Genomic DNA, 18,657 nt, shown 5'->3' with positions numbered 1-18,657 from the left:
GGGGCAGAGAGAGAGAGGGAGACACAGAATCCATAGCAGCTCCAGGCTCTGTGCCATCAACACAGAGTCTGACGCAGGGCTCGAACTCACCGGCTGTGACATCATGACCTGAGCCGAAATCTGATGCTTAACTGCCTGAGCCACCCAGGCACCCTGAGGCACTGCTATTTTTAAAAGCTTCCTGGTTGAGAACAACCGGCTAAAGTGACTATAGAATAATCATAATTAATGAAATGATTAATATCTTTCTCCATCTATGTTTTACTGGTAACACACACCAAGTAAGCAAGTCACTGTGCACGTTTCTGGTTTTGTTTTTTTAAACTGTAATATAAATTTAACTGTTTTCTGTTTGGTCTCCCTCAGTGCATTCTTTTTAAATAGCAAGTTTAAATATTTGTTCTTCTTTTTTATCACCTCTGCCATTGGGTAAATCTGTCCCTATCCCCGCAATAAGGGTATTGAGCCAGAGATGTGCACTTTGATTTTTCCATCTCCGCCAAGCCAAGATTCTTGGCAAATAGCAGTCCAGAGGCTTCAGGGCCCTGAAGCCAGCACTCAATGGAATCCCTCACAGCCCTCTGATGCACAGGGTTTTTATATTTAGAAAAAGGAAATCCAAGATTCAGACGGTCACTGCAGAGCCTGGCCCTCCTTGCTTTGTCAAGGACCCTACGGAGGGAGTAGGGAAAAAGTGCACGTGCGTCATGACTCTTTCAGGGACTCTGGTCTCCCACTGCCCTTCACCGGCACATCTTCTCTGAGGAGCAGGAGAAGGGAAAGAGAGAAGGGGTGGACAGAGCCAGCCTAGTTTCTGCTGAGTTCCTGCAAAGACAGAATTCTTTCCATGACTTTATAACTGTTGTTGGTATCACTCGATGGTAAATGATGGCACTTCTTACCTTGCAGGTAGAACTTTCTAAATAAATTGAAAACCACTTAACCCCAAATGCACTCAGGTTAAAATCTTACCTGGAAAGATGCTCAATCCTCGGTTTACTTCTAAGCTAATGGTCAGGGCTCGAGCGGTGATGCTAAATATTTGTCGCGGTGCAAAGTTCAAACCATCAGTAACCTGAAAGTTAAAGCCTCCTGACATGGCTCCTTCAAAAGAAGAATTACGCCTTGGTCATTTTGGTTGTTCTGCAAAAGCCACCCCCTTTCACCCTGTCTCCCACCTGATCCCGCTGCCAAGCACCCCCTATCAACGGAAGAATGTGTTCATAGAGTCACTGAGCTCAGCAAACCAAATGTTGCCAAAATGTGAAGTTAAAAGAACAGTAATAAAGGTCTAAAATGCATATTTCTCCTCCCCGCCATGATCTAATAAGAGAAAGCAAAGATGTTACCTCCAAGAAATTAAAAAAAAATCTTTTAAACATATTCATTACCTGCATTTTATTATCTTGGAATCAGTTTACGCCACCAAAAGTAATGTCTGCATGCTGCACACATGTACATGCACACACACACACACACACACACACACACACACAAGCAGTTTCTGAAATATTGATAATGCTTACTTAATAATACTAAAGTCAAAACTAGGGGGTAGTAAATAACACTTAGTCCCTCCCTCCAAATAATTTCTAATTATTCACTGAACTCAAACTAGCTGTTTTCTGCTAAGGTGGCAAAGAGTGGGGAAGGTGATCCAGGCCCGGCTTTTGTTATATTCCTCCAAGAGGAGAAAGGTACTCCCACACTTCTGTCTAAGGATTAGTGCTATCAATAAAGTTATAAATTAACTTGTGTGTGTTACAGAAATTGAGACAGGCCCCCTATCGATCCCATCCCCAGGAGCGCTTTACCAGTCTGACTCACAAAGCACCAGGCAAGCTCACAATGTAGACAGCCTGATGTTCGCATTCCCATCACCCTTTGAAAATGTTCAGCCAGCAGTAAATCTGGAGGCCCACGGGTCTTTGCATCATGTAATGGGTAGAAATGTCCTCTTTGTTGTCCTCAGGGACATGTGGCAAGGAACAAAGAAGGCAGGGTCAGACTCTGCAGTTACGTACAAGTACTCCCTTAATAACACAATTTAATAAAGAGCTGGTCGATGGCCTGCCAGCCTCTTGAGTTTCTGTTATCTATGCAAACCCAGAATTCTGAGTCCTCACAAAAAAAGGTTACAGACTTTATAAAAGTTCCCAATACACTCAAGAGTCATAGTTTAAAAAAGAGAGAGAGAGAGAAAATTCTGAGTCTGCCTAATTTAAAACAGGGACCCACAATCAAATTTTATTTGTTTGTTTGTGGCTTGCTTGTTTTCACTAGAAATAGCACTTTGAGAGTTGTATTTAATGGAACATGAAATTAGGGAGAGAATGCTTTCTGCCACTAGGCACTTTCAACATTTCACGAATCCAGAAACAAAGTGGGAATGGAATCAAAAGGAATTCTATCAAAATGAATACTAGAATGATACATTGCGAATGCCCTAACCATCACACTATGGCCAAAAAGAGGAAAGGACAGAAACGTGAGCGTAGGGGTGACCTATAGATTTTCTGTTGTACAACCTCAGATCTTTCTGACAGTACTTTGCGAAGGGCAGCCTGAAATCACTTAGCCTCCCACGTCATGCCTTTATCAACCTACTTAGGTTGTTATGTGAAAAATGAATTAGGTTAATGGCAGAGCACTTTGCAAATATAAATGCTAAGAGGGACTAATTAAACCTAAGCCTGTGTGTGGGGTCGATGATGGACAGATGTAGCTGAGGGGACCAGCTGGTCTCAGCAACAGCCCCCCCTGCAGCTGGGCTCCAGCCACTTTGAGGGTCATCACTGCCTCTGCAGCCGTTTAGAAGATGGAATGGATTGACTTTCAAAGAGCTTGCCTTAACTGTCCTTCCTGCTTTTTTAGGAGAAATTATTTCCCTTACCAGCCAAAAGCGAACACGGTCCTGGTAGTTGACAATTAAATGAGTCCAGAGCGCTAATTTTCATTTTAGTCCTTCACTGCAAATAATCACTGTAGTTCTTCAACTGACTCTGGCCTCCAGTGGGGTGGCAGAGAGTGGAGAAAGCCCAGCTTTATGGTCAGATCAACTTACATCTTTCTGAGCTTCAGTTTCTTCATCTCTAAAATGGGGTCACTACCTCGCATGGCTCAGAGAACTTCTGCAGAGTAAATGAAGTGGGTCATGTGACCACACTTCCTGTGGTGCCAGCAAGGGCCAGAGAGTCAATGATTCCTTTTCATTGCAAACTACATAGTTGTAGGAATCGGAAACTTCCCTTGGGGGAGTCGCTAGAACAGTTCTCCGGATTTTGAAAATACGATAATCTTTTCGAAAAATAAAAACATTTCTAGGCCCTCGTCTAATAATACTCAGATTGTCAGTATCTAATAATCAAAACCACACTTCGTTGGCGGAAACTTCCTATTAATTCAGTGCCTATTTAAATGAATTGTATCTTATTAATCAGCACATCTGCACACATTTAAAAAATGAGAACATGCATACATGGAAAAGATCATCCAGTCTAGGAACAATGCTTTCGTCCGTATGCGGTAGATTTAGTATCTTGTTGCAATAAAATTAACCCTAGAGGTCCTCAGGCTACGGGTTTGGAACTGCTAGTTGAGAGCGCTCACATAATAAATTATTTTCAGATTATTTGGGGATTCTTTCCATTAACTGCAAAGATTAGGAAATTACTATATTTGAATTTAGAAGATTTTTTTTAACTTTATTTTCTCTACTATATTTTCAAAGAAGTTAATAAAAATGGCTGACCAGGTATGACTGCCAGCTTTCCCATCATGCCCCCTGGCTCATACACCTTCCCATTCATTCCTACAGGCTGGGAATGGGCTCATTCCCCCCTCTGTCCAGTGACAAGGGCAGCCTGGAAACAAAGCCAGGCTGGATCACCCCTCCTGCAGATTTACAGTGACTGTCTGGCTTATTGATTAACAGAAGGAAGGAAAAAAAAAAGGCTTTTAATGTCAGAGTCTTTTAGAATTACAGTTATAGTCACCCATTAGTTTATTTACGTGTTCACCTATTTAATGTTTGTTTTGTTCACTAATGTATCTCTAACATAAGGACCATTACTTGGCACATAATAGGTATTCAATATAATTTCATTCTTTCAACAAATGTTTGCACTCTCGTGCAGAAGACAGACAACAAACAAATAAACAAAGCACTCTCTACTACCATGTCAGGAAGTCAGTAAGGGAGGGGGAGGGACAAAGACTAGATGCTCTTTTAATGGGCGGTCAGGAAAAGGCTCTCTGAGAACGTTATATTTGAGCATCGACCTTACATGACCATGTGAGTAAGCCATGTGTGAGTTATAGGTGCTCTCTGATGTTTGCTATCATTAGCCTTACAAAAATGTGCCACTTAAAAAAAAAAAATTACAGGGCCCAGAGGGTTTTGGGATGGCTTGTGGTTTTCAGTCAGCAACTGCTAGGTTTGACTCTCATGTTAGCCTCTGATCGAAACATATTTTAATTTCACATCGTTTCTATGACATACCAGTGTGTACAAACACTAGCAGGCCCTTGTTGATTTGAGCCTGGGTGAAGTTCTGGATGCTTTGGCCAGGAAAGGACTTGAGAGCCAAATGCCCGTTGCTGGGTGGACTGACCCAGTAGATGAGGTCCTGTGGGGAGGAGTCCTCATCTTCCACACAGAGGTCCCCACTGGTAATCTCGGTGACAGAATTCGCCCATACCTTAAAAAGAAGAGAAGCACAGATCTTGCAAAGACCAGTTCCAGTCACGTCCCACAAGTAAACTAGATAGCTATGCTACTCTGGCTTCTTGCACAAAGATTGAAAAACTAAAGCAATTCAGGGGCCCCTGGGTGGCTCAGTCAGTTAAAGCGTCCAATATCGGCTCAGGTCATGATCTCGCCGTTCCTGAGTTCGAGCCCTGTGTCGGGCTCTGTGCTGACAGCTCGGAGCCTGGAGCCTGCTTTGGATTCTGTGTCTCCCTCTCTCTCTGACCCTCCCCCACTCAAGGTCTGTCTCTCTCAAAAATAAATAACGATTAAAAAAAAAAAAATGAAAGCAATTCACTACAGCTTTTAAACTACGAGGATTCTAAATTCAAAACAGACATATAATTAAATACCTGATGAAATACAGGACATGCTGTAGTGTTTGTTGAATTTATGAGGTTTATGAAGTCCCAATTAAAAGATAGCATTTGTAATTATTTATTCAAAATTAATTGTTTAAAGTGCACATTTACTTACATAAAGTATAATAACAATAAAAGTTGATGGCTGCTAAGCTCCTTCTGTACGCTTGGCATATGCTAAGGACGGAAGCATATGCAAAGATTCCACGCGGAATTTTAGAAAATCCTAGAACCTACTTCATGAGGTTGATTTAAGGATTTCTATTTATTATTTTAAGAGGCGAATGATTTCACCAGATTTTAAATATTTGAGGGAAAACACACATTGCACACTGAAAACATTTTCCTTTATCTTACCTGTCTTGCAGGAAAACACACACCTGGTGCCTATGGCCTTGCAATGTTTGCTGTGCGGGTAGCTCATCTACAATTATTTCTGAGTAATAGTCTCTATTTTCCAATTACATTTAAGATATATTTACCTTGCCTAAATACCTTCGTTCCACAATTGACCATTAATTGAGCATCTACCATGTTCCAGGCAATGTTCTGGGTGCTTACAATTCATCAGTAAAAGAAACAGAGTCCGATCCTCATGAAGCCTACATTCCAGCAGGAGGGGATGAAGGGATACAGGGAAGAAACAACAGGCATAATAAAGAAATGAGCAACGTGGACTGTTAGGAGTTCCCTGGCACTGTGGAAAAAAAAAGTGAAATAGAGCAAAATGAGGGGCTCAGAAGTGGGAGAATGTTAAATAGGAGGCTCATTTGAGGAAAACTGGAAGGAAGTGAAGGAGGAGCCATGTGGATATCTGGGGAAAGAACATCCAGGCAGAGGGAACAGCCCAAAGGTAGGAGCAAGCTTCAGCTGTATGAGGAGCAGCAAGGAGGTCAGTATGGCAGGAGAAGAACAAGTGAGATGAAGAAGACAAGAAGAGGAGTCAAGAACGTAGTGGAAGGTCAAATCCTGCAGCGTCTTGATGGCCACTGTAAGAACTTTGGCTTTTACTTGAGTGCAATGGGGAATCATCGTAGGGCTTTAGGTGAGGAGTAACTGGGCTTCTGTGTCAAGAATAGACCATGGGAAGGCAGGGGTAGAAGCAGGGAGACCACTTAGCTGGTGACTAATAATCCCAGAGAGGGATGAGAGAACAGAGTGGCCAGAAGTGGCTGACGTGGTAAGAAGTGGTCAAATTCTAGGTGCATGTTGAAGAAGGAGCCAACAGGGTTTCCGATGAATCAGATGCAGTGAGGTGTGGAAGAAGGAAAGGTGGAAGAATGAAAGAACGACTCCCTGGTTTGGGCCTCAAAACCCAGAAGGACAGAATGATCATCAACTGAAATGAGGAGATCTGCAGATAGGGTGGATTTGGGAAGTAAGATCAGGAATTCAGTCGTGAACATGTTGAGTTGAAAATATATATTTAGACATTGAATCACATTTGATGGAACGAGGCTGTCTTGAGTTTCTATAACCACGCAGTCACATGGTATTTCACTAACACTAAAAATGGGTGGCATTATCGCTAACTAAAATTTCATATTTCTATCTGTATTTATAAATGTCTTCCCTATAGAAACACTATGCATACTTTCAAGCTTACGTCATTCTTTGCTCCCTCTCTAGAGCCTTATCATCTATGCTTGTTACCAACTTGTTTAAAAATTCAATCCTAAGTGATTTAAAAGATATCTCTCTGGTCTAAGGGGCTGCTTTCCTTAGTAATGTAGGGAGTTGATGAAATATCTTAATTCATTCCCACTCATTATCTAATAACTATTTAAATAGAATTTGAGAAAGGGATATCAGAAAATACATGATCCTACATTTTCATATGAGGCATGATACACCATTTCAGCTATGTAACCTTGGGCATGTTTCTTAATTTCCCTGTGCCTTAATTGCCTCATTAGTAAGCTGGGAATGATAGAATTATTACGGATAATGAGTGATTTGAGTTATATAAAGTACTTACAATAAGCTTCACCTGGCGCATAGCAAGAATTCAATAAATATTAGCTTTACATTATCCATATCCTTCATCAGAGTTGGTTCTAAAGATAGAATACGTTTTTTTTTTAACATTACTTAAAAATCATTTGGAGTGTCATGATTACCATTACTGGAGCCCTTCTATAACATGAACTTCAGCTTTTCTTTAATTCCACAGCATCTCTCCATAATTTGGGGTGCATAGTTCATCTGTTTCATGATTGTACTGTCAATGGATGCTCTTACATCTTGGCTTTGGGAATATGCCCACTGAGGACTTTTCAGCCCTAAACTCTAAGGACATCAGTTTTTTAATCGCTCCCAGGATTGCTGATCAGCCTAATGTTCAAATGATAAGGCTTTGGTCTTCAGTTCATCACGGAAAGCCGCCAGTGTCTCTAAAATATACAATTGGACTATTTAACAAAATTCCAAGGCCGCTGATTCTACTTTTTCACTTTTTACACTTTAAAATCCACCCACGTGTCTTATTCTCCTTTCTTTAGGAACATAAGCTGGTTTGGAAATGCACTGCCATTCTCTTCCTGTGACTCGTAGATACTCATTTTTTCCAGGACTGTGCATACAGAAGCTGGATGAAGCATGTTTTCCACTGTGGCTACTCTCCCGTGCTACTCTCCTTTTGCCCCCTCTTGCCTCTGTAATATACCATCTTTCAAAACAAGTGGAAAACCTGCCACTCAAAACAAGACCTGGTAACTTCAGGTCTTCATTTCCACTCAAACCAAATTTAGTTCAGTTCACAGCCCCACTGCTTTGGGTGAGGCTCGATTTAGTGCCCGGTCATTGGTAAAATAGTCATATCTAAAAAAAATTTTAACACATTTATTGGAATACATTTTTTTGAATTCACCTTTAAATTAAACAGAAGGCCAGTGGAATTTAGAGACCTAATTACAATCCAGGATAATCCTAATTATGATCCTAATGTTTAAAAGCCCAGACCTCTGTTTTGAGCTTCATGTGAGGGATGTGAAGTGTTTCTAAAGTTACCATCCCACTATCCGACCCTTCTAGGCCTTCAGACAAAATCTCAGGCTTTGCTGCCCTAATTCTTCCACTGTCCCAAGCTCTCAAAGCTTTTTTTAGTGATGACAAGTACTTATCAGAAACAAACAAATGGTTCTATTCTGGGTATAAAAGACAACAACAAAACAAAATGTACAGTACTGAAAGCCAAAGTTGAAAAACAGGAAAATGAAGCCCCCTTGTGGACACAGATACGTTTGGTCAGCTATGCCCAAAAATTCCTGGTCATACTTGCATACAAAAGTACTCAGGAGAATATATTTCATGATAAAATGCAAAGGATTCACCTGAGTTGGCCTAACTCCACGTCCTAACTCCAGGGTGTCACAATGGAAATGATTTCCTGCACCACTGAATGACTTTGGAGTCCAACCAGTCACAAGTTCCATGGTTTAATGGCATGCTGTTTAAAATACTTCAGGAGAAAGGGGTGTATTTGAAATGCTATGACAGAATGGTTAACATTCAGATTTCTGCTTGTGAAGTCCTATCCAGAGTCTGAGATGCTATCAGTGATGCTATCTATGCCCCCACCTCCTTCTCCCAAATAGACTGCAGATAACCCTTCTTGCCACTTCTCCAAGCTCTGATGACAAGTAAGGAGAGTAAGTGGTCATGTGGTAAGCTGAAGGTCTTGAGAAGATTCTGTTTAGAGAGTCAAAGACAGCATAGAATCTCGGGACTATGATGGCTAATATTATGTGTCAAATTGACTAGGCCATGGGGTGCCCAGATATTTGGTTAAACATTATTCTGGGTGTTTCCATGAGAATGTTTTTGGATGAGATTGACATTGAAGTCAATCGACTGAATAAAGCAGAGAAGTCTCCCACACATAGGTAAGTCTCATACAATCAGTTGAAGGCCCGAGGAGAATAAAAAGTCTGATTCTCCTGGGAGTAAAGAGAATTCTTTTCTGTCTGACTGCTTTTGAATTGGGACATCAGGTCTTCTTGTGACCTTCATAGGGGAACTATACCATTGGCTCTCCTGGGTTTCCAGCTTGACAACTCACCCTACAGATCTTGGAACTTGCCCACCTCCATAATCACATAAGCCAATTCCTTATAATAAATATGTAATAATATAATTCCTTATCATATATATAATATATGTATTTATTATATATCTATATATAATTCTTTATAATAAATATACATATATGTAATCTATGTATCTTTACACATACACATATACCAACCCACAACTCAATCATGGTTTTTCTGTCAAGGAAGAGGAGTCTCAGAGAAATTTTGCCTAAACTGGGCAAGTTACAACACTTGAACTTTGTTTTTCTAACTTTAATCCAGAACGTTCAAGGCAGGGAATGAGATTCTTACTGAATAAATTCAGAAAGAGCCAGTATCAAATGACCACATCCATTAACACTGGGAAGTCGCCCCCTTCCTGGCCTGGATCCAGGCTATCCAGGGAAGAAGGTAAGAAGAAAGGAAATGGCCCTTGCCCACAGCTACTCTTCCTTTTTTCTTGAGAGAAACTCTCCGATATTGAGGACGGGGGGCGGGGAAAGGGTCTGGGCAAACGGCCTGAGCAAGCTCAAGGTTCATGGCAGAGACTGTATCTCGCTAATTTAAAGGGAAGACAGAATGTACACAGTCTAATGTACACATTTTTCCTCCCACATTTTAATGTTCTGAACACCTTAAATGGACGGGAATCTTTCAGTACAATAAAGTATCGTTAAGTTGATGGTGCATCTTGTAACGGACAGCACCTCAAAGCTGCAAGCCAAACCCAGGAGAGGGCTTCAGTTCCTTTCCACGAGGAAGACTGAGAGTTCACTACTTTATTCCTCGGTCTTCCTGTCCCTCAGCCCACTCCAGCTCTTCCCCCATGTCTGTCTAGATTTAGGCCGCTCCCCTGGATCTTCCTCATCCTGCAGTTTTGCACCACACAGCAAAATGCCCAACTCCTCTGCCGAGGTTCCTGGGCAAACGCTTGTGTGTCAATCCAACTGCCGCAGACCTATTCCGTAAAGTCCACTTTGGTAGGAGCCAGAGGCACAACAGCTTTGGGGCTTTTTTCTTACTAATAAACACAGCCCTTGATCACATGGATGCACTGGCAGAGCTTGAGTCAGTCATGGGTGGCGGGCAAAGGGGCAGAGGATGATGGTGAGACAGTCAGACTTCCCACACCTTCCCTTGGTGCCGCTCTGGGTCTCAGGGTGCCCATTATAATGAGGACATTCATAACAAGATGCTTTGTAGGGTTGTGAAAATGATACCACTTCTGGAAGGTGCCCAGTACTATACTCTGTAAGCACACAATAAACGTAAGCTTTTATAACTGTGCTTAATCATCACTGACACCTACAATCCCTCACTCTGGCGACAACCTACTTCTCAGATCGCTTTGCTGAGAATGAATTCAGTAGATACTAGTACAACAAGAATCTGTGAAAACAGAGGTAGGCCTACCAATGTGACCAGCTAGAACCATTCCCAGGCTGTTGGGACAATGACCGTGAAGTAAACTCAAAATTAAGTGACAAGTTACAAAGGCATAAACACCATTAGTTTCTCACTTAAAATGTAGAGGCTGAATAATGAGCCAAGCTGTAAAATAAGAGCACTGACAAGTCTATTCCTAGATCCAACTATTTCGAGCAAGTAAAAACAGACTTTTAAACCCCAGGATGTTTACATGTTTAACAACATAAAATGTTCTCATTAGATTAGCCCCTGGTGAGCTCTACTCATGTCTACCTCTCCTGCATCCCTTATGACTATCCAGCTTCCTCTGGACTTCTAAAGTATCTATTTTTTTTAAATTTTTTAATATTTATTTATTTTTGAGGTGGGGGGGGATGGCAGAGAGAGAGTGGGAGACACAGAATCTGAAGCAGGCTCCAGGCTGTCAACACAGCCTGATGCGGGGCTTGAACCCATGAACTGTGAGATCATGACCTGAGCCGAAGTCAGACGCTTAACAGACTGAGCCACCCAGGCACCCCTAAAGTATCTATTATTAACTATTTACTCTCACAAGAGGTATAAACAAGGCTGAAATTGACACATACATATGTTGGAAGATTTGTCTCATCCAAATTTGAAAGTGAATACTTCAGATTCCCATACCTGGGCATATCTGAAGAATGAGTCCCCCAGGAGCTTTAATGTGCGAAGGGCCAAGGATTCTTCCAGAAATACAGCTACACTAAAGGAAGAAAGAGTGGAGACAAAAGCCCGGTCTCTGAAACGTGGGCCAGTGCTGGGGGAATTGACAGTTTATATTTTCATTTACTCTTCCCTTCACCAAATATTTTTTGTTTACTAGGTGTCAGTCATTGTTGGAGAGCATGACAAAAGACATGAACAAGCCATCAGGCTCCCGTGCTGTCACTCTGTCCTCAGCCTGTCATTCAGCTGTCATGCGATTTCCTCGTCTGTCCAATGAGGAATGGTCCAGTGAGGGAAATGGTAGCACATCTCAGTGAGCTAGAAGCTCTTAAGAGTGTTACCTGGCACATACCGTAAATAGCTAACAATTCTTTTTTGAGCACTTACTACTACAATAGCTGTAATTATTCTCCAAGCCAGAACAGCAAATTCACGCCCAAGTCTTTAGAAGAAGGATCAGTGAGAACGAGTGATTTAAGACCAAGAAAATCTGCTGAATGAAAGCTTTGGGATACTTGAGCATAAACAGGCTTCAGATCAGGGGAGGAGCCAAGTGGTGGACACCATGCGACAGCCAAAACACATTTGTTTATCTGTGAGTGCCTAAGAAGCACCCAGGGGATTCTCAGAAAGAGTGAAGAGTGATGGAAGCTCCCAGAAACAGCAAAAGACTGTCACATGACTGTATAGTGTTTTTGTTTTGTTTTGTTTTGTTTTGTTTTGTTTTGTTTTGTTTTGTTTTGTTTTAATTCTAATACTGGTACAGCCTTGGGGTTTTTCAGTAATGATAGCTACCATTTATTGGGTCCCATCCACGTGTCAGGCACTGTGGGAGAGTTTTACATCATTTTATCGCTTACTCCCCACAAGTCTGCCTCCATTTCCCACCACCTCGATAAAAGCAAACTGAAGGGCTAAATAACTTGCCCAATGTCACACACTTCACACTAGGGAGTTGATGCTCACCTGCCCACCCTAACTAGAAGAGGCTATGCCTTGGGGAATACAGTGAGAATGACACCCACTCAAGAAGTACAATCTGACGGTAACTCATTGGAATTCATCATCTCCCAACAGTTACCAAACAGAATGTCCTGGTAACAACTAACATTTATTTAAAACCAGTAGGAATATGTTCATTATACATACATAGTCCTATGTCTTATTATTTAACATTAGAAATAATACAAAAGAAAATCAAATTGGTAGTGTTGAGATTACTATGATAAAAAGCACGGAGCACTTACCTGAAGGATGTTGTTGGCTGTTATTATTGGAGCCTCATCATTTACTGATTCCACAGTTACAAAAAGAGTTTGGGGCAAACTCTGTTTTCCAAGCTCTGAGCTATTTGCAAAGATGGTGAAATTGTCAAGAAGCTCCTCACTATCATCATGCACATAGTAAATCGCTTCATTTTCCACCTATAACCACCAATAACAAAAATCACCAATTTACTGAAATGTGATTTAAAAACAGGAACACATTGCTATCATCCTAATTTTTATGCCTCTCTGAAACACAGAAGCATGTGTTCATCCTATGAGGTTGGATTCCAACAATCAGAGTGGAGATTTTGATGGATGGCATAGTTTTTATGAAGCGATGCCACATCCTGGAAATAAGTTTGAGGAGGAATGGAATGATGCTGCAACATGGGGTAGTAAAGAGAACTCTAGACTGGTAATCAGGAAACCTGAGTTCAAAGGCTATTTCTCCAAACAAAATGTGTTGTAGGTAAGTGATATCATTTGGCTGCTCTTCCAGTGGAATGACACCCACTAAAAATGACACCCACTAAAATTCAGACTCTACTTGCTTATTTACAGTGACTAATGTTTAAAGTTGTGGAATGTTTTGTTAGACAATTCCGAATGTTAGGTTCAGGCTCTGAAGCTTCTACTTACTTGTTGGACTTCGGTTGTTTGGCGACATCTGGACCAGGGCAACTATTAAGTTTCCCCAAACTTCTCTTTTCTGAACTAAGCATGCATTATTTCTTTAACTGTTCTTTGTATGAGAGACTATACATGTTACTTCCTAATCCTGTTCCTCCTCCAGAACACAATCATTTTTTGATACATCTCTTAACAGACACTACCCGTAACTAGCTACCACACATCTCCTGTGGACAGAATATAATGAAATACATCAAAACCAAATTGTCTATCAAGGCAGACTTCCCTCACCCTGATAACACAAATGAAAACCTTTACTCAGGTCCCTGTTAGGGTTCATATTTCTTATTTTCATTCTGAAACGGTCAGTAAGTGAATTAATTATTCCTCTTGGATTTGTAATAACCACAGATTTGATCAGAATGCCTTTCATGTCTTTAAGGCTCTGACGGAAAATACTGAGGAGCACAAGATCATAATTAGAGACCAAGAGAGTTTTAAAGCTGGAAGGGAACTTAGCTTCAGTGAGCCTGTGACCCAAACAGACAATGGCAGACAACTTCCAAAGCCCAACAGGAGTAGCTGAACTTCTGAAAAAGTCTCTGAGGTTGTGTTTGTTTTGATAAAATACTGCCAAAGAATTCAACTGTTCAACTTTGCCCGTTCCTATGGTGCACTTCCTTTGAGCAAATACTTTTGATCTCTTAGAGGTGTTTCTGATGAGTTGAAAAGTTCATGAAGAGTCTCAAGGGAAAGTTTTGGCCACTGTACAAAGGTGCTATGGGAATTTCTTTGGAGTTCTGTGGGCAGAAGAATTCCAGAACATAGGTCTGAGCACAAGTTCTGAAAGATGCTGGTTTAAGCTATTTGAAAATAAACATGGAAGATGGCATTGATCAGAATGTGAGAGAATTTATACCGAAAATGCTTTAGGAACATAGTATTTAAGTACAAGTTGCCTCCTCAGTATTTTTCCTGGAGAAATACATCGCTTCTTCACTGGAGTGGTACTCCCCCAAATTACATGCCATTTAATATGCATTAATCCAAAGGCAAAGAGAAGATTTGGTGGGGATTTTGCCTATTTCTAGACTTCTAACACTAGAAAAATATCAGCTCACCTGAGCTTAAAAGACATAACAAACTTACAGAAAATCTTAAAAGGTTGAAAAGTATTCAGTCTCCTGTCACCAGTCTGTTCCCTCCCTCCTTGCTCCCCATGTCACTTCATGTTAAAGGAGAAGTAGAAAGCCCTCCTGTGCTGGACCTCCTTAACCTCATCTACAGCTCTCCCGGCACAGCATGGAGTCCCTTTCCTGCTCTCCACACAGCTGTTCACTTGCCTTTCCCTCTGCCTGAATGCTCTTCTTCCATATCTACCCACTCACCCATCCATCACCTCCTCCAGGCGTCTCCTTGGATGCTGCCTTCTCAATGGCGCCTCCCGACCATTTGATTTGACACTGAACACACACACACACACACACACACACACACACACACACACACACCACTGAAGGCTCCAGCATTTCCCAGCTCCCTTTTCTCGTTTATTTTTCCCCACAGCACTAATCTTCACTCAATATGCCATTTATTTCACTTATTTGTTTTGTCTGTTGTCTCACTCTGCCTCCTTCTTTCCTCCACCAGGAAAAAGATTATTAAAGCATGGATTATTGCTGGATATGTTCACCATGGTATCCCCAGGACCTACAACTGGCATGCCTGACACATAATAGGTATTCAAAAACAATTTGCTGAATGAATGAAGGGCAAACATGGCCAGGGGCTCCTTCTCCCAGCCACTAACACTATAGCCACTGGTTGTTAGGGATTATTAGTGCCACTTTACGTGAAAACAGTGATGTCGCAAAACCTGGAGACCTTAGAGTCACATAGGAAGAGAAAGTGTGAAGGGGTCATCTGGAAGAGCAGACAAACATGACCTTGACTGTGAACGAGGCTACACAATCACATAGATACTCCAGGGAACACACAGACTTGACCTACAGATTTCAACCAACCATTCTAAAGACACGCTTCTTACAAAGTGTAATTAATAATGAATTGGCCAAGACAGGACCACAATTCAGTGCTCTCTCCCTCACCTAGAGCACACAAGGTGAACAACAGTAGATTCAACTTGCACCAGAGCAAGTGGTCATCTTGGAGGGTTTGTTCAGCCATTGAGATGGAAGCCATGAGGAAGAGACGTCTGCAGGGAGGCATTAAAGGATCAGTTTCCCTGGGTCCCCAGTAGAGAAGCACTGATTTCCAAGGTTGTTTTCAGTCCTCAGGATTCTCTGTTTCTCCCCATGGCTCTCTAATGCCTCCTGGTTCAGTCTAACCCTCTCAACATGTAATTCAAGACTCTCCCCCAGTCTGGCCCCAGTTCTCTCTGCCGCTCCTAAGCCCATCCACAAGTCTTGCGGGGTGTTCCGCAGCTCCCAGAACCAATTCACTTTAATACCTCCATGTCCTTGGCTAGGCTGTTGCCTTTGTTCATGCTGCTTTTTAAAAATGTTTTCTCCTCTGCTATCTCCCTGATCTTTCTCTCTTTCCTCAAGTCTTGCTTAAACGTTATTCCCTCTGTGAAGTCTTCCCTATTCTCTTCAATTAGAGTCAGATGTAACAACTCTGAACTTAGCACCACTGAAGAATGCTCTGTGAGGCATCAAAAGGGGGTACCTCATATTAAAGCTTGTATGCCTCATCCCCTCCCCCCCCCACACACACAGCATCTTCTGAGAGCAAGCAATATGGCTCCTTATCATGGCAACCTTGCATAGCAACTTAAACAGAATAAGAGTTTAATAAATCGATTCAAGTCTGTTGATAAGATGAAATCCTGAGAAGCAAAATAAAGCAGCCCACATGGGTTTACAGCTAACTAGACAAAGATACCCAGAGATGCCAGGTGGTTGTTAAAGGTCTCTAACCTGAAGAGTGCGTATTCCTAGGATCTTATACAGGAAATGGTGGTAAGATACTTTTCAATACTTAGAAAGTAATGGAAATCATTCTTTTAAATTCATGATAAGAAAGCCAAGTCTCACAATAATACCAACCTAGCCCAGAGCAAAGAAACCTGATAGCAGCCCAGAGTTAATTAGTTATTTTACACTGAACACTAGATTGGAAGTTGTACCCAGCTTGTATTGTATTGCGGGGACTGGACCATGGAGCCATTGATAGCACTATGCTAACATAGGGCATGGTACCAAGTAAGCACTCTATCAGCATCTGTTGATTGAATAATGGAACGAATAAAGGAGTAAATCCACTAGGGACTAAAGCATGTCTAGGTTAAATATCTAGGGTGACACATTGAGTGGGGCAGTGAGTGTGGAGGTCCTCTAGCGTTAGGCAGCCAGGATGATGCAGGGGCTAGAAGCCCATGACACAGGAGCAAAGTGGGAGAACCTAGAGATGTTTAAGCCAAAGAAGATAAAACCCAAGGGAACTTGATAACTTTTCCTTTCAAATATTTAAAGAGCTTTTACAAAAGGAGGTCTTGATTTGTTCTGTGAGCTATCAGAACCAGGACCTTGGAGAAGTGTCTAAGTGGCAGACTTCAGATCAGCATAAAGAACTTTCTAACATTTGACGTGTTTTTAAACTGGAAGTGTCCACTGCAAGAAGAAGTGAGTTCTCCATTGCTGAATATATTTAAATAATGGCTGGATGACCTCTTTATAGGGTTACCATGGAAGAGGCTTCTAGCATCTGTTAGGAGGTTAAGCTGGACCCTCTTTCAAGTTTCATCACTCCTGAGAGTCCATTAATCTAAATAACAAATAGCAATTTTTTCCTCTTATCCCATATACCCAAATGTATTAACTGAGATTTATTACCTGTTTCCTGGTAAACTTCATTAGCTTTATTCTTGGAAAATTAGAATTTTCAACATAACCGTGTTGTGGTGGTTTGAGCAGAACAAATTCACAGTCAACTCCCTCAAAATATTTGCTTGGAATTTTGAGATAGTCTTCCAGAAGTGCTTTGGAACCACCTTCCTGGACTGTGAAATTTTGTACCTCCAGAGGAATCCGCTTAGGGACGATATCCACCAAAATTTCAATTCCATTCACAGCTTGGATACCACTCACCACATCCAGTAAAAAATGGTCCTGTTGTTGCTCAGGAGCTATCTGTACATAATGGATATTGCCATCATCAATATCCTGTTGTGTAAAAATCAGAGGGGACTTTTCATCTGCACCCAAGCTGCCTTCTTCAGGTAAAGATTTTCGGAGGTATCCATGCATCGGCGGAATTCTGACGATGAACATTGCCTCTGCAGGAATATTATCTTCATGCACAGCCTTGAGTTTTTATACATAACACACAGACACAAAAAGAAAAACACAATACTCATAAGAGTCAAGACCCTTTGATGAGCCAAATTGTTTTCTATTAATGTCTACAAATGGCTTAAGTTACAATCAGGGTTAATACACAGTGTAAGCCTGGGTCTGGTTCTGGTGACCATGTCAATATTTGCATTTAGCCGTGGTTGCAAAGAAATGTAATGGTCAACAACACTTGATAAGCTACTAATGCATTAACAAGGCATCATTCTCAGCAGGAAGATACTCTGGACTCAGAATGTTGAGGTAAAAAGAAATAAAATGGTATAAGGAGAAGGAAAAAAATGGTTGAAGAAGCAGAAGCTGAATCACTAAAATTTCAAGACTTTAGAGGAAAGTTTACTTTTCTTTCCCACTTTAACTGGCTCAGCGTTTTCAATATATATTGAATTTATTGATTCAGCAAAATCCATCTCAAACAGTCATTGTAACTGATTTATAGTCACTAAACTACACATGCCCCCTGGTGGTGAAACACATACTCTCCAAGAGCCTAAAAAAGAAATGAGGAAAGCTGGTGACCCCCATATTCCGATAGTCAAACTCATTTAGTAAATTGCTTCTGATTTGTGTTCTTCTTGATGTTATTGGCTGCATTTCGCAAACAAGTAAACTCCTTTGCAGTCCTGAGGGTAGATTCAGAATAGCCTGTATTTGTGGCCAGTTGTCACAAATCACAGTTTACACACCCTATACAGGATTACCCTAAAAAGAACACGATCTCCTAAGTGTGATCAGTGGGGCTTTGCCTGCTGGAAGCTTCTAAGGAGGAGCCCCAGGAAACCTTCTGGTGTGAGGTCTCACCCCAGACATTCCACAAGTCTAGGCCAATTTTATCCATCAATTTCAGGAAACCAAATGAGACCACATGAAGGAAATTAACTGTGTAATATAGCATCCTCTGCTGTTCAAGGAATCCTTTCTACGTTTAAGTTGCCCTAAGTTTTTATACCCTGCTTCATCCCATTATGAATGTAATTCAGATGAAATGAAATGTTGGCAGTGTTTCTATAAGAAATGAAAAACGTAAAGATCTCTTAATTTACTCCAGTACGCACATCACCTCCTCATTCCTTAATTTACTCCAATACA

At 41.3% G+C, this 18,657-nt stretch overlaps 1 protein-coding gene across 6 annotated transcripts in view; it reads right to left on the bottom strand.

Moving 5' to 3' along the window:
• LOC106987808 (chondroitin sulfate proteoglycan 4-like) overlaps positions 1–18,657 on the bottom strand; it is a 74,498-nt gene that overhangs the window by 32,715 nt on the left and 23,126 nt on the right. For 5 of the 6 annotated variants that reach the window (XR_008289352.1, XR_008289353.1, XR_008289354.1 and 2 more), the window contains exons 4-7: positions 17,050–17,520; positions 12,545–12,721; positions 4,502–4,700; positions 973–1,104 (exon numbers count right to left, since the gene is read on the bottom strand). Coding sequence is in view for 3 of the 6 variants with exons in the window: in XM_027076592.2 (XP_026932393.2) it covers positions 973–1,104; positions 4,502–4,700; positions 12,545–12,721; positions 17,050–17,520 (979 nt within the window). In the remaining 3 variants the exon portion in view is untranslated. The remainder of the gene's footprint in view (positions 1–972; positions 1,105–4,501; positions 4,701–12,544; positions 12,722–17,049; positions 17,521–18,657) is intronic. The other variant, XM_053200678.1, reaches the window with a different exon arrangement.

Source organism: Acinonyx jubatus, chromosome A1 (assembly GCF_027475565.1).
Source record: "Acinonyx jubatus isolate Ajub_Pintada_27869175 chromosome A1, VMU_Ajub_asm_v1.0, whole genome shotgun sequence".
Lineage (NCBI taxonomy): Eukaryota > Metazoa > Chordata > Mammalia > Carnivora > Felidae > Acinonyx > Acinonyx jubatus.
Note: the sequence above shows the minus strand (reverse complement) of the source record. Positions and strands in the feature narration are given on the sequence as shown.